At 40.7% G+C, this 14,824-nt stretch overlaps 1 protein-coding gene across 4 annotated transcripts in view; it reads right to left on the bottom strand.

Annotated features, from left to right (window-relative positions):
- PXDNL (peroxidasin like) overlaps nt 1-14,824 on the bottom strand; it is a 508,264-nt gene that overhangs the window by 43,437 nt on the left and 450,003 nt on the right. For all 4 annotated transcript variants that reach the window (XM_050801783.1, XM_050801784.1, XM_050801786.1 and 1 more), the window contains one exon: nt 13,550-13,758. In XM_050801783.1, the coding sequence (XP_050657740.1) occupies nt 13,550-13,758 (209 nt within the window). The remainder of the gene's footprint in view (nt 1-13,549; nt 13,759-14,824) is intronic.

The raw sequence follows: 14,824 nt of genomic DNA, 5'->3' as shown, positions 1-14,824 counted from the left end.
TTTCATCTTAGTATAAGATTAAAAATGAAACCTAATGAATTATTTTTAAATGAAATAGATTGCTCAGACGATGTGGGCTCAGAGCCCATGGGATTTCATCTTCTCTCTTCCCAGGCTAAAAGACAGGAGGGGGCCAGATGAAACAGTAAACAGGTAGTACCAGTTTTGCTTTTCACTTATGATAATCCTGAGGATCCTTCTAAGAGCTTTTTCGTCTTCAAAGAAATCAGTATTTTAGAACTGAATTCTAGGTCACCCCTTAGCTTCAGATCAAAACTGGTTTACTCAGACCTTGTGTCGGTACATTCCTAGCTCCCACAATAGTGTGAAAAAAATGATTAAACAGGATCTTCTGTGACCTTGAACAACCAGATATGCTGGATAATGCTGTCAGACAGGAAAGCTCACATGCCTGTGCTCTCCCCAAAGAGCTCAGGCCTTGGTCAGCATGCACCTCAACCAAAGACAAGAGGAAGAGTCTCCCTTGGCCCTTACATGAGGTCCTCATCACAGGATGCTCATTGCAGCATGCAGACCCTGAGCTCACAACGATTTGGGAGCATGGTGCTCTGAAGATGAGCACCCCAAAGATGGGTCTTCTTCCCCTCCCCCACAACCCAAGGGGACAGGCCTCCCCTGGGCAAGTGGCATAGGGACATAGAGGCCACAGTGTGCTTGAGAGGAGAGGGAAGCCCTGGGGAAGAATGCAGCACACAATCCTCCTGAAGGCCACAGCCCTGGGGGAGCCACGCCCAGCTCTCCCCAACTGAGAACTCAGAGCAGCTCACCTCTGAAAGGACTTCATGTTCAGATTTCTGGGGTTGCTCCGAGAGCTTCTGCCCTCAGAGCATGCAGCGTGTCTCCACTTCTCAGAGGGCCAAGAATGAACTGAATAAATGGGTTGTCTTCCTGCTCTAGCCTAGGGGAGGCTGATGTCATAGCCCAGCCCAATGAACCTGTCTCCTTCTGCTAGGTTTCTGCCATGGAGATAACCTTGACAACTGGAGCCAAGATAAAAAAGTCACTGTCCATGAAAGGGTCCTGAACAGTCATCAGAGAGAGGAGCCACTTTCTCAGTGAAAACATGACCCAAGGGACAGAGATGACAAAAGAACATCTGTTTAAAATAGTAACAATAATAAATATTAATAATACAAGCAGTTAGGCATTTCTGATGCTGCAAATGATGCCCTAAAACTTAAACAGATGACGTTGGAACTAAGAAGTTAAATAGATAAATTTAAAAGGAGGTTGATCTCTGTTGAGACTGATTGGTGAATTTGATATAAGTGATCATGTGCAAAAAATATGTCAGAGCATTTAGCAAAAATATAAAAGAGAGTAATATGAAGGAAAAGAAAAGAGACTTGGAGGGTAGACCTAACGCTCAAATAAAGAATGTTTCAGAAGGAAAAAAACTATTTGGAGGATACATAGAGATATACAGTAATTAAGGAAATATATGCTTGTTGAAGAAATATGCAAATCTGTGAATTGAAATTGTTCCCTAAGTTTGACACTGGATTGATAAGGAAAGTTACATCTAAGCATATTCTGCTCTAATTCTGAACAAAAGATCTTACAGAATCCCATTAAAAAAGAATTAGAGACACCTATTTAAGCAAGGGAAAAAATCCAGACTGGCACCTATCGCACCTATCCTTCCAATTGCAATATAAGAAGCTAGAAATCAGGGAAGGAACACTGGCAAAGAGTAGAAAAGATCACAGTCCAGCAATCCTGTGCAAGTAAAATGTTCTTCACTGTTCAGCAGGAAAAAGATACTTGAGCATAAAATATTATTTGCAGAATACTTTACACAAGTACTCAATTTGAAAGCTTAACTTGATAGACCACTTTAGGAAAAGAGAAAAGAAAAAAAAAAAAGCAATGAGTAGTAAAGGCAAGCATTTTCCACCTATATATGCACACACCTATACATGTGTACACTTACTCTTGTGTAACCTGAACATGTATATATCTATACATGCATGTACACAACCATTCATGTATATACTTTTGTGTACACATATAAACATACCCATACATGTTTACAAATATACATGTGCCCACTAATACATGTACACACATCTACATATACACACTCATACATGCTTATACATATAATACCTATTCATGCATATGACTATACATGTACATATGCATACTTAAATATGTATATATCATACATACACATAGCTATACATGCCTATACTATATATACATCTACATGTACATGCTTATGCATACACATGTATATATGTACACAACTACACATGCACACACCCATATGTATACACACTCATGCATGCACACACCTATCCATGTACAGTTATATACACACATACATACACATGTTGTTAAATTAAGTTTAGCCCAAAGCTACCTCCTTACATATTTTAAGTTCAGCCTTAAGGTTTTTCCAGACATAGTGAACTGTAACCTAACTGGATGTGTAAACAGACTGTAGTTTACACTTGTGTCAATCACTAAGTTTTGGCCAATCAAAGGCAGCCAACTGTTCTAATTGTGTTCAATAATGCAAACGCTGGTCTGGAACCAATCTGGCTGTTTCTGTACCTCACTTCTGTTTTCTGTACATCAGTTCTCTTTTTCTGTCCATAAATCTTCCACCACATGACTGTGCTGGAGTCTCTGAGCCTACTCTGGCTCAGGAGTCTTCCTAATTAACAGATGGTGTCAGAAGTGGGACCTGAAGTAGCACTTCCCCTGATGCCCAGGAGCAACAAGTGACCAAGTGAGGTCCCTGCCAGGCCCACTGTGGTCACTGCTCTCTCACAACAGCTGGGGATCCTGGTAAATTCTCTCTCAGATTCCAAAGCTCCACAGATTTGTTTTTACCTCTCTGAGTTTGTTTGAGCAAATTTTTTATCTGAACTGCGTTCAGAAAACACAACAGAAACTGGACTGATGCAGAATCACATTGAATCTGATATTAACTTGCTTGGATCCGGTAGAGGCCTCTTATGTCTGACAGAAACTGATAATAAATGGAAATATTGCAGGAGGTGTAAATTTCAGCTTTTGGAAATTCACAAGGATTTTTGTGTTCTACCGCTTCCTAGCACTTTTATTTTTTTGTATGCTTAGGTAGGAAAAAAAATCATTGACTAAGTTGATTAAGGAGATCTGATAGCCAAAGCCAAGATGTAAGCTAAAAAGGAGATCCTTAGTTTCTAAAGAACTGAATAATCCACCTTCCAGCTATGCCTACATTTGCATGTATAAATATCAACTCTGGAAGCAGCAAACACTTATAGAAGTGGTAAAATCTAACTAAAGGTAATTTAAAATTAGAATGGAATGTTCCAAATGAATAACACCACACTTTAAGCAGTGAATCTGAAAATGAGAATTCCTAGCCAGGTGCGGTGGCTCACGCCTGTAATCTCAGCACTTTGGGAGGCCAACGCAGGTGGATCACTTAAGGTCAGGAGTTCGAGACCAGCCTGGCCAACATGGTGAAACCCCCATCTCTGCTAAAAATACAAAAATTCGACAGGCGTGACAGTGGGCACCTGTAGTCCCAGCTACTTGGGAGGCTGAGATAGGAGAATTACTTGAACCCCAGGATCTTGCCACTGCACTCCAGCCTGGGCAACACAGTGAGATTCCATTTCAAAAAAAAAAAAAAAAGAAAAGAAAAAGAAAAGGAGAATTCTTGAATTAGTCTCATTTAGGGATGCCTATTGATAGGCAGAAGCTTCTAAAAAGATTTTATTATTTTTACTTTCTTTAAAAGACTTTTTATACATGGAAAATAAAAAGTTTAAGTGACTAATTGAAAAGAAAATATCTGTTAATCTTTTGGTTTAGTTATTATTCTTCCCCAAAGGCAAAAAGAAAGGTATCCCAAAGTGTTTACAAAAGATAAGACCTTCGGTAAAGTAGACTGTCTTCTTTCTCACAGCAATCCATGCTGAATCCAGTCATGGAAAATGCTTTCTTTGCCCTATTCCTTAATGGACTCCATGCTGAACTCAGTAATTTTAGCTAAGAAATAGTAGCTAAGTTAAAAAGAACACCCATGGAACTAAAATATGCCTTTCTGAAATTTAATTGGCTATCTTTAAACCTTTTTGTAAAAGAAATCTACATTTATAAAGGAAATTTGCATTTTTAAGGATATCTGCCTGTGTACATTAGAAACTCTTGCCATTGTTTTCAATTTACATGACAAGTCAAACATTTTTTAAAGTGCTTTACATACTATCTTGTCTTAACTGAACATTTACTTTTACTGTTTTTTCCTTGGTTTGAGCTGATGATACAATATTTAGGCCTAAAGTCTTAGCTCTGTGCTGTAGAAATACAGATTTTCTTGTTTGGCCTGGGAGTTGGCCCTTTAGAAGTACAGATTTGGGGTTGCCTGGCTGGAGGTTGCTTAGGGCAACGAAGCATGTGATTGAAAGAGGGATAGTCTAAAGAGAGAAAGTAAAAATTATTTATAAGCTAGCTTTATGAAAGCCAGAAGATCTGTTTCTGTCTGTGTTCATATGTCTACTATATGTGTTAAGTGTATGTGATAAGATTTGGTAAATAAAACTGTTTTTAAATTGTTGGCAAAATACGATTGGTTTCAAAATTGTCAGTTAAATATAAGTAGGTACTTGTTTGATTTGACTGTGAGCTTATGGTTTGGTTTTGAGAGTCTGGATTCGGTGATCTGGACAGATGGCCATGGTGAGGTCTGGGGATAAATTCTCAGTTCCTAGAACAGCACCTACAAGCCAGGATCAAGCCCAACATGGCCCCTTCTTCCCTGGCCCAGTTTTGCCTCCTGGCTTCTCTGGAAGGGGTTGTATCCTCCAGTCATCCTCCTCACAGCTGTTTTCTGTCCTGACTTCTGCATCAGGCATGGAAATTCAGGACTTAGACAGGCACTGCCCTTCATAGTCCTCCTGGGTGCCACGTGGCTAAATGGCATATGGGGGAAGACATTAGGGAAGGTACCTAGGGGAAGACATTAGCGAAGGTACTGTAGCAGGACAAGTCACAGACAAAATCCCTCAGACACCAAGTTAAAGAAGGAAGGGCTTTATTCGGCTGGGAGCTTTAGCAAGACTCACGTCTCGGAAACAGAGCTCTCCGAATGAGCAATTCCTGTCCCTCTTAAGGGCTTACAACTCTAGGGGTCCACATGAGAGGTTGTGATTAATTGAGCAAGCAGGGAGTATGTGACTGGCGGCTGCATGCACCAGTAATTAGAATGGAACAGGAAAGGGATTTTCACAGTGCTTTTCCATACAATGTCTGTAATTCATAGATAACATAGCCAATTAGGTCAGGGGTCGATCTTTAACTACCAGGCCCAGGGTGTTGCGCCAGGCTGTCTACCTGTGGATTTCATTTCTGCCTTTTAGTTTTTGCTGCTTCTTTCTATGGAGGCAGAAATTCGGCAGAAGATAATATGAGGGGTGGTCTCCTCCTTTAGTACCTGGGGGAAGACATTTTCAGTGCATGTTTTCTGATTGTATGAAAGCTTTCCCATGCACAAGGGCTGAGGTTATAACAGTAGCTAAAAGACTATTCCTGGAGAAATAGCCAGAGATAGAATACTTATTTCACTGGACAACTTATAAAACAGTTAAGCAAGGTATTATAGATACTATAGTACTGGGCAAAGCTAACTGAATTGACTGAATTGTTTTGGTCAAAGATATTGTAGATTAATAACAATCAGTCCCACTTCTGGTGTAAAACGTAAGTTGACACCTTTATTATATCATTGAAAGGCCTCTCCCCCTAATAATACAGTCTCATACACCTTCCACTAATAAACTCTGACATAACTAAATGCAGCAAAGCCTTGATGCACTATGTCAAGGTGTATTTTCACAAGGTAAAGAAAGCTTTATATGGTGATCTTACTGAGGACAATCAACCCCTTCACAACCTAGAACCTGAAGACTGAATCTTCTGAGAACAACATCAGCATTGGCCTTTGCCATCACATTGTAGCAAAACTTTGAGACCTTAAACCTTGGGTTCATGACCTCACAATTCAGAAGGTCCCCTCCACACTCTTCCAAATGTATTCCCACTGGAAACTTTAAGGTAAAGCTAACCAGGAAAAGTTCTCCCCAGAAGAAGATGACACCATTGATATGGGTAGCTTTTTCACCAGATCGAGAATCAAGACTTATCTGCTATCATAAGACTCTTATCTTTCTATTTTTTTCATTGTTTATACTTCTATGAACAACAAAAGTGAAAAAGGAGACTGTTGTGTGGACTCATGGGGTATACTTTAATTTTGTGAAAAATATTGAAGCCAGCCTTATACACAGACAACTTTATGCTTTGATAGATGGAAGATGAAGGGCCAGTGTAAGTGAGAAATGTTCATGGTACATTTGTTGTCTCATAATCAGTCAGAAACAGAACATTGATACCCTCCTCTTAAGCTACATCATAGGTTAAAGAGAACATTGCTGCCACAGGTTATGGAGAAAATTAATAGGAAGCCTTCACTCTTCCTAATGGGCATCTTTTGGTAGGTTTCTTTTCCCATGGTTTGGAATAAATGAAGCAATGATTAGAAATTTATCCCTCATGATAGGCTCTTACAGCAGATAATACTGTAAATGCTATGTTATACAATAGACTTTATTTTTTTTCTTTATTTTATTTTAGAGATGAAATCTTGCTCTGTAGCCCAGGCTGGAGTGCAGTGGCACGATCTCGGCTCACTGAAAGCTCTGCCTCCCAGGTTCAAACAATTCTCTTGCCTCAGCCTCCCGAATAGCTGGGATTACAGGCACCCACCACCACACCCAGCTAATTTTTGTATTTTTAGTAGAGATGGGGTTTTACTGTGTTGGCCAGCCTTTCCTGGAACTCCTGGCCTCAAGTGATCTGCCCGCCTTGGCCTCCCAAAGTGCTGGGATTACAGGATTGAGCCACCGTGCCCAGCGGGTTATACAACAGACTTTAAATGCTCCTGTGAAAGTTGTGCTAAATAATAAAATTGCTCTAGATTACTTAGTGATAAACAGAGAAGTGTCTGTGCGGTTGTTGGCACTTCTTGTTACCCATGAAGAAATACATCACATCAGATATTATAGAGATTCAGTTGTAAGGAATTAATGAGCAGGCTGCTTGGTTAAAGTGAGTAGATTCTTTACCTAGCACATTCTTTGACCTATTTGATTTTATTTGGTTGGTTTGGTTTATAGGACCCCAGGTAAGGAGCATACTCCAAGCTCTTGGTATTATCCTCCTGATAATCATAACAGCAGTCTCCCTGCTGCATTGTATTCTCTCAAACATTTTAAGCGTTAGCATGCAGCCATCTGTAGAATGTCAAACGGCCTTTCTTCAACTGGAATGACAAAACTCAAAGGAACATGTGACCATGAGAACATTGTAGCCTATGAATGATATGCTGAGACAGAAAACCCAAAATGATGGTAACGAGAGTGGTGATCAGGCCCTAAGTATTGTTCACACACTCACCTATGTGAGAACCTTACCAAAAAGGGAGAGGAGGCTTTAAACAAAATTATGGGAGGTCATTGTTTTGGACTGGGCTCCTGCACTAGGCCCCAACAAACCAGACAAAAACAAAATGGAGGCACTTATGCTAAATGCAACATAACCAAACTGAAACTTTAAGAAAGGAGATAGGTCCTAAAATGACTATTTTCCCCCCCTGTAAACAGCAGATTCCAACAAAAGAAGATTGCCCCTACTCTAACCCTCACGCACACACAAAATTACTTAACGTTTAGGATGACGATAGAGTGATATTAATTCCTGAAGTTTTGGTCTATCTCCCAAAGTTGAGAGGATGACCAGAAGAGAGAAATTGCTAAATTAAGTTTAGCCCAAAGCTGCCTCCTTACAAATTTTAAGTTTGGCCTAAAGATGTCTGGGCGTAGTGAACCTGACTGGAAGTGCAAACAGACTGTAATCAACTCTTGTGCCAGCTGAGCCTCATAATCAGTTGGCCAATCAAAGGCAGCCAACTGTTCAAATTGGGTTCTAAAATAAGGCAAAACCCGAACTGTGACCAATTTGGCTGTTCCTGAACCTCACTTCTGTTTTCCGTACATCGTTTCTCTTTTTCTATCCATAAATCTTCGTCCACCACGTGGCTGTGCTGGAGTCTCTCTGAGCCTGCTCTGGCTCAGGAGGCTGCCCTTTGTCAATTAAAGTCTGTGAAATTCAATTTGTCTAAGGTTTTTAACAATGTACACATCTGTATGTGTACACACCTATACTTGTATACAGACATAGATGATACATTTTATGTATTATGTAAATAATGCATATGCAAATAATGGGAAAAATAAATAAGGCTAATTTGAAAAGGGAAGCTCTAAATAACAGTAAATGAAGTAACTAAATTAAAGTCCCCACATTAATGAAGCCCTGTGTACACTAGGACCTCATGGTAGGCAGTACACAGGGAGAAGGAGCAGCACAGATGAAATGCAGCAGCTACTTTGCTACAGAGAGGACCAAGGGACTGAAAGAAATCTACTTAAGCATAAAAAAATTCAAATAAGCCAGGCGTGGTGGCCTACACCTGTAAGCCCAGCACTGTGGGAGGTCAGGAGTTCAAGACCATCCTGGTCAACATGGTGAAACCCCGTCTCTACTAAAAGTACAAAAATTAGCCAGGTGTGGTGGTGGGCGCCTATAGTCCCAGCTACTCTGGAGGCTGAGGCAGGGGAATCACCTGAACCCGGGAGGTGGAGGCTGCAATGAGCCGGGATCGCGCCACTGCACTCCAGCCTGGTGACAGAGCAAGACTCCGTCTAAAAAAAAAAAAAAAAAGAAAGAAATTCACATAAAAGGAAGCAAGTACGTTGCTGCTGGGTAAATGATGAAACCGTTTCAATTTAGTGGTAAGCCTGGGATGTTCACCCTCACCGTTGTTAACAGATAGCATTGGCAGAGAGCTCATACAGATTGATTAAAGGACAAAGACCATGAACACACAATGCACACAGCCAATCCCCAAAACCAAAAACCATGGAAACAGCTGTTTAAACATACTAACAGAGAAATGAAAATTAAAATGAGCTTGAGATAATTAAGTTTTTACTCACTGCACTATCAAAAAACTGAGGACTATATTACCAATTGCTGGTCGGGAAATAAAGTGGGTATTAATATAATTGTGGAATCATAATGTTTATCTTTTTAGAAATAAATATGACAACACCTTTTTTTCATTAAAAAGCCTATATCCTGCACCTCAGCAACTTTACTTTGGGAATTCTATAAGAACCTAGCCTATGGAAATATAAGTCCTGATATGCAAAGTATGGCTGCATAAATGTTGGTATATACAATCCTATCCATTAAACACTAAGCAATATTTTAAAGGAATTACTTATATAAGAAATACATAGAATGACTTGAGGAAATTTATTTAAAAAAATGCATGATATGGAAGTAGTTAAGCGCAAAAAGGAAAACAAAAACACCATGCTGTTTTAGAATGGTCTCTAGTTTCTGTGAAGAGAAACTGAAATTCATGGGTTAAAAACTGTGGGTAGGGCCAGGTGCAGTGGCTCATGCCTGTAATCTCAGCATTCTGGGAGGCTGAGAGGGACGGATCACCTGAAGCCGGGAGTTTGAGACCAGCCTGACCAACACGGAGAAACCTTGTCTCTACTAAAAATACAAAAATTAGCCAGGCCTGACAGTGCATGCCTGTAATCCCAGCTACTCGGGAGGCTGAGGCAGGAGAATCATTTGAACCCAGGAGGCAGAGGTTGCGGTTAGCTGAGATCACACCATTGCACTCTAGGCTGGGCAACAAGGGCAAAACTCCACCTCAAAATAAAACAAAATAAAACAAAAACAGTGGATAACAAACTTCTTCATTGAACATAATAAATGACATGAAAAATGCAAACCAAATCCTTAACACCCCAACTTTTTCCAGTTTGATTACCCATACAAACCCATAGTCTTATAGCTAAGTGACACAAATCCCAGCTGCATTATTTAGATCTCATGCCTTCTACCTTCAAAGAATAACAAGATATAATGATGTAAATCTTGATTGTATTTAATTATCACTGTTTAAACAGACTCAGAGTCCATTTCAATGTGTTTAGGAATTTAGGAGAAGAGTTTCTCCAGGATTTTTAAAAAATGTAGTTAAATTTGGAAGATGCTGATATCAGTATTAACCAGTAGGCTATTATTCATGGGAAACAAAAATGAAAAAAAAAAAATAGCCCTGTTGAAAATGAAATTATTCTATAAAAGCAACATAAAGAGCTGAGGGTTAATTTAATCATACATTTCATTCTAACAAAATGAACCACTAGGACTGCTTGGAGTGGCCCTTTACATCCCAAACGAAGGTCTCTATTTTACTCTAGGATATGCTAGTTAAAACAACTAAATCCGCTGGGCGTGGTGGCTCATGCCTGTAATCACAGCAATTTGGGAGGCTGAGGTGGGTGGATCACTTGAGATCGGGAGTTCAAGACCAGCCTGTCCAACATAGTGAAACCCTGTCTCTACTAAAAATACAAAAATTAGCCAGGTGTAGTTGTGTGGGCCTGTAATCCCAGCTACTCGGGAGGCTGAGGCTGGAGAATCACTTGGAACCCAGGAGGCAGAAGTTGCAGTGAGCTGAGAACGCACCAATGCACTCCAGCCTAGGCAACAGAGACTGTTTCAAAATCAATCAATCAATTAATCAATCAATCAATTTAAGGCCATCGTTTATTTTAATCTGAGAATGAGATTAGCAAAGGAGAGGGAAGAAATCTATTAATACAACATGAATGAACACACAACAAAGACAAGTGTATTGAGTAGTGACATAGTTTCTAGGTCCTTTAACACACCTTCTCTGTCTGGGAAATTCACAACTTCAGGTCTCAGGGATGGACTCAGTGGAGTCAAACCAGCAATTCTCAACTGCCTTAATTAACTCAAGCCATTAAAATGTATACCCTATCTGAAACTACGGAGCCACAGCCTAGAAACTAGTTCCTCAGAGATCTGAGTGATTCAGCAGGCCCCTAATCTACGTAGAGCAATGTTTCTGTTAATTGGGAAGTGTAAGAAGCCCATCCCATAAGAAAGTGGTCCACTTTTGAGCAGTTACTAAACACCTTTTTTTAAGCCACTCATTTTAAACTGTCTTTTAATTTTTCTGAAAAATCCATGCTTGTTAGTCAAAAAGTACATAGAAAAATACATGTGTATCCATTTGTAATGGTTCTCATTACAAACATTACATTATGGTTGGAACTACATAAGGCATATTCATATCCTTAGGTAATTTTGCTACTGACATGACTTCTGAGCATTTTTATAGTGTCATTAAAAAAAAAAAAAAACTGTATTTTTGTTTCCAATTAAGTAGTAGATGTTTACTACTGGCTTATTCATTTCCAGAGATTTTTTAAAGGCACTCACAGAGAAAGAGTGTTATTATTCATTGGGACCACAGATCTTGATAAGAACACTGCACAAACTCAAAACCCCAACCCACTCCTGGTCTGTTACATCCTTGCATTGCATTTTCCATAACAAACGTTGCCCACAGCAGACGCATTACCATTTAAGTAACCAGAGGAGCCCTCTTCCTCCGAGTCTTCAATGTGGAACAATGGCAATGGGGGGAGGGCAGCAGAGGAACTGCCCTTGGTGGGGGCCTGCTTGCTGTCTCTGTGCCATGCACCTACCCTACAGGTGCTACCAGGTGGCGGTGGGCACAGAGGAAAGAGCCGAGTCCTTCAGGTCAGCTGTGGGACCTTAGAAAATGTATTTAGTTTCCAGGAGCCTATTTTCCTCATATGTGAAATCAGGGATAACAACACCCACCTTGAAAGACTCAGGACAATTATACGAGCTAAGTGTTTCCATGAATCACCTATCACATGGCCAGAGGTGAGAAGAGCTAGAAATGGTATGCGTCAGTATAAGGGGCACCCAGCCCTGGCCTCTACACGGAGCCATTGCTTCCTTGCAGGGCACCACTCTGGTCATCAAAGCCCACACCCTGCCATGCCATCTATCTCTCCCTCTGCTCACCAGGCCCTATGTCTCATCCCAGGGACATTGGAGAAGAAGCAAAGGAGTGTTAGTAGTTGCCATTAATATGGTTTGTATACTGTTCCCCCCCAACATTCTGAAGAGGGGGGACTCTTTCATTATTCCTGGATCTAATTACCAAGAACTTGAGGTAAAGGAAAGAATGCCGCCCTCACTGCAGTACTACATTCCTTTTTGCTGTGTCCAATAAAGCACCACCACAGTGAAAAAGACAACCTTGACTCAGGTGTCATTGAGACTGGCTCTGTCACCCAGGCTGGAGGCATGATCTGGACTCACCACAACCTCTGCTTCCAGGGTTCAAGTGATTCTCCTGCCTCAGCCTCCCAAGTAGCTGGGATTACAGGTGCCCACCACCACGCCTGGCTAATTTTCGTATTTTTAGTGGAGACAGGGTTTCGCTATGTTGGCCAAGTGTGTCCTCAAGCAATCCACCCACTTTGGCTTCCCAAAGTGCTAGGATTACAGGCTTGAGCCATCGCACGCAGCCAGTGTTCTATCACGCTTCTAGCAGTGGCTTTCAATTTCCTCCCCTGACCACAAATCTCTAGTACTACTTAGGTACTGAGAATGATCATTTCAGTCCTAGAGAACATCAGAACTCCCAGGCCCATGGCCACTACATGGAGCAGGTATGAAGCTGTGGTGGCACTTGTGTCGTTGGCGTCCAGAGGAGCCGCAAGTATCCTCCATGTAACAAACACCTGTGACGTCTTACCTGTGAAGACGTCAGCATATTCTGCTGGAGAACCGTCAAGTCCTCAGTTCACCTCTAGGTTTCAACAAATGATACATCTTTTCTCTGGCCCTGGCTCCACCACTTACTCATATTTGGACTTTGAGAAAGTCGTCTAATATTTTTGAGCCATACTTTCATCAAAGAAGAAAGAAATCCACATTTCTAAAGGGATATTGTGAGAACAAAACGGACGCTTATAGAAGCACCTTAGGGAAAGTTTGGTTCATAAACGGTGATGTTGTAGATACCACCAATTCTGTTGTGCCATTAGGGAAAGTTTTTTCCTGACTCTATCAAAATTTCCTTGTACTTCCAATGAGCACTACTGCCACATCTTATAAAGAATGAATAGTCTAAGTTAGCCAAGTTACTATCAACTTTCGTTTCTCTCTTGTTAGATGAACACCAAGAAGTAGATATAGTCAGTACCAAGCAATTGGCGTTTGATCTTTGGTGCAGAAATCTGAAATGCAGTAAGAAGGCAGAGGCCAGTTTTGACAACAAGTGTCCCCATTCTAACAAGGTTAATGTGGAATGGAAGAGGATGGGCAGGTTGGGAGCCTCTGTTTTTCCTGGTGTCCACCCCTTCATCATCCATCAGATTTCCAAAAGGAAAGTTCTGTGTTGTTGGCTTTTTGTGTATCTTTGTTTAAATCACATCTTTGACACTGAAAACAATTCAAGCGCATGAACATGCACATCAATCTAGATGAACATGCACATCAATCCACTCATTGCATTATTACTGACCTGCACAGCAGTCTTGCCACACTCGCAGGTCCACCTTTGGGATCTCGCTGCAGCTCAGGTAATCCTGTGGGTATTCTGCCTTTACAAAGACATCAGCCTGCACTTGCTGAATGCTGTCACCATTGTCACAAAGCACTCGGCCCAGGGACGCCTGCTTCAGCTGAGTGAGTTGTGCCGGGGTAAATACTCCAGGATTTTCATACCAGAACCTGATAGTCAACAAAAAAAGCATTGTCGCGGGTCTGTGGCCTGAGAACTCAACTGCATGTCAAACAGCCACAATGCACCAAGAAGAGCTCAACATAAAAGGCGCATACTGAAAGGATTATGCTTGTTCTCCAACTGAGTATCCTTTTAATTCCCTCCAATATTTACAACATTCTTACAACATTCTTAAATCCCATGCTTCCAAACTGTCATCACTTTCTACCTCAAGCTTTACGAAAGGATTCAAAGGAAAGTTTTCTAAGGTTTTCCCCCAAAAAAGAAAAGTCCATTATTACATTTTTAAAATTTATTTATTTATTTATTTATTTATTTATTTATTTATGTATGTATGTATTTTGAGATGGAGTCTCACTCACTCTGTAGCCCAGGCTGGAGTGCAGTGGCAGGATCTCGGCTCACTGCAACCTCCACCTCCAGAGTTCAAGCAACTCTCCTGCCTCAGCCTCCCAAGTAGCTGGGATTACAGGCTCCCGTCACCATGCCTGGCTCATTTTTATATCGTTAGTAGAGACAGGGATTTGCCATGTTAGCCAGACCAGTCTCAAACTCCTGGCCTCAAGTAATCTGCCCACCTCGGCCTCCCAAAGTGTTGGGATTACAGTTGTGAGCCACTGCACCTAGCCCTATTGCTACATTTAAATTCCATGAACTAACCTTAGAAATTGTCTGAGCAAGGTAATATTAACATGTTTGCCTACAAAGAGAGTATCACTTTTGATAATTAACATATACTATTTGGTTGTATCTATCGATTAACTAGAATAAGCACATTCAATTTTAAATGAAAGGATATGATCAATTTTAAATAAAAGATTAAAGTCAATCTTTGGGTTAATTCAGTAAAGTCAATCCTTGGGTTTAATCATTCAGTAAATATTTGAATACCATATGCCAAGCACTTTTTCATACTGGGTATAGAACAGGAAATTAAGATGGTAAGCAAAAAGACTTCTTACCACTCTCTTGATGTTATGGACTGAGCTGTGTCCCCCTAAAATGTATATGTTAAAGTCTTATGCCCCAGTACCTTCGAAGGTGACTCTATTT

Source organism: Macaca thibetana, chromosome 8 (genome assembly GCF_024542745.1).
Source record: "Macaca thibetana thibetana isolate TM-01 chromosome 8, ASM2454274v1, whole genome shotgun sequence".
NCBI lineage: Eukaryota > Metazoa > Chordata > Mammalia > Primates > Cercopithecidae > Macaca > Macaca thibetana.
The sequence above is the reverse complement of the archived record's forward strand: the minus strand, read 5'-3'. Positions and strand labels throughout refer to the sequence as shown.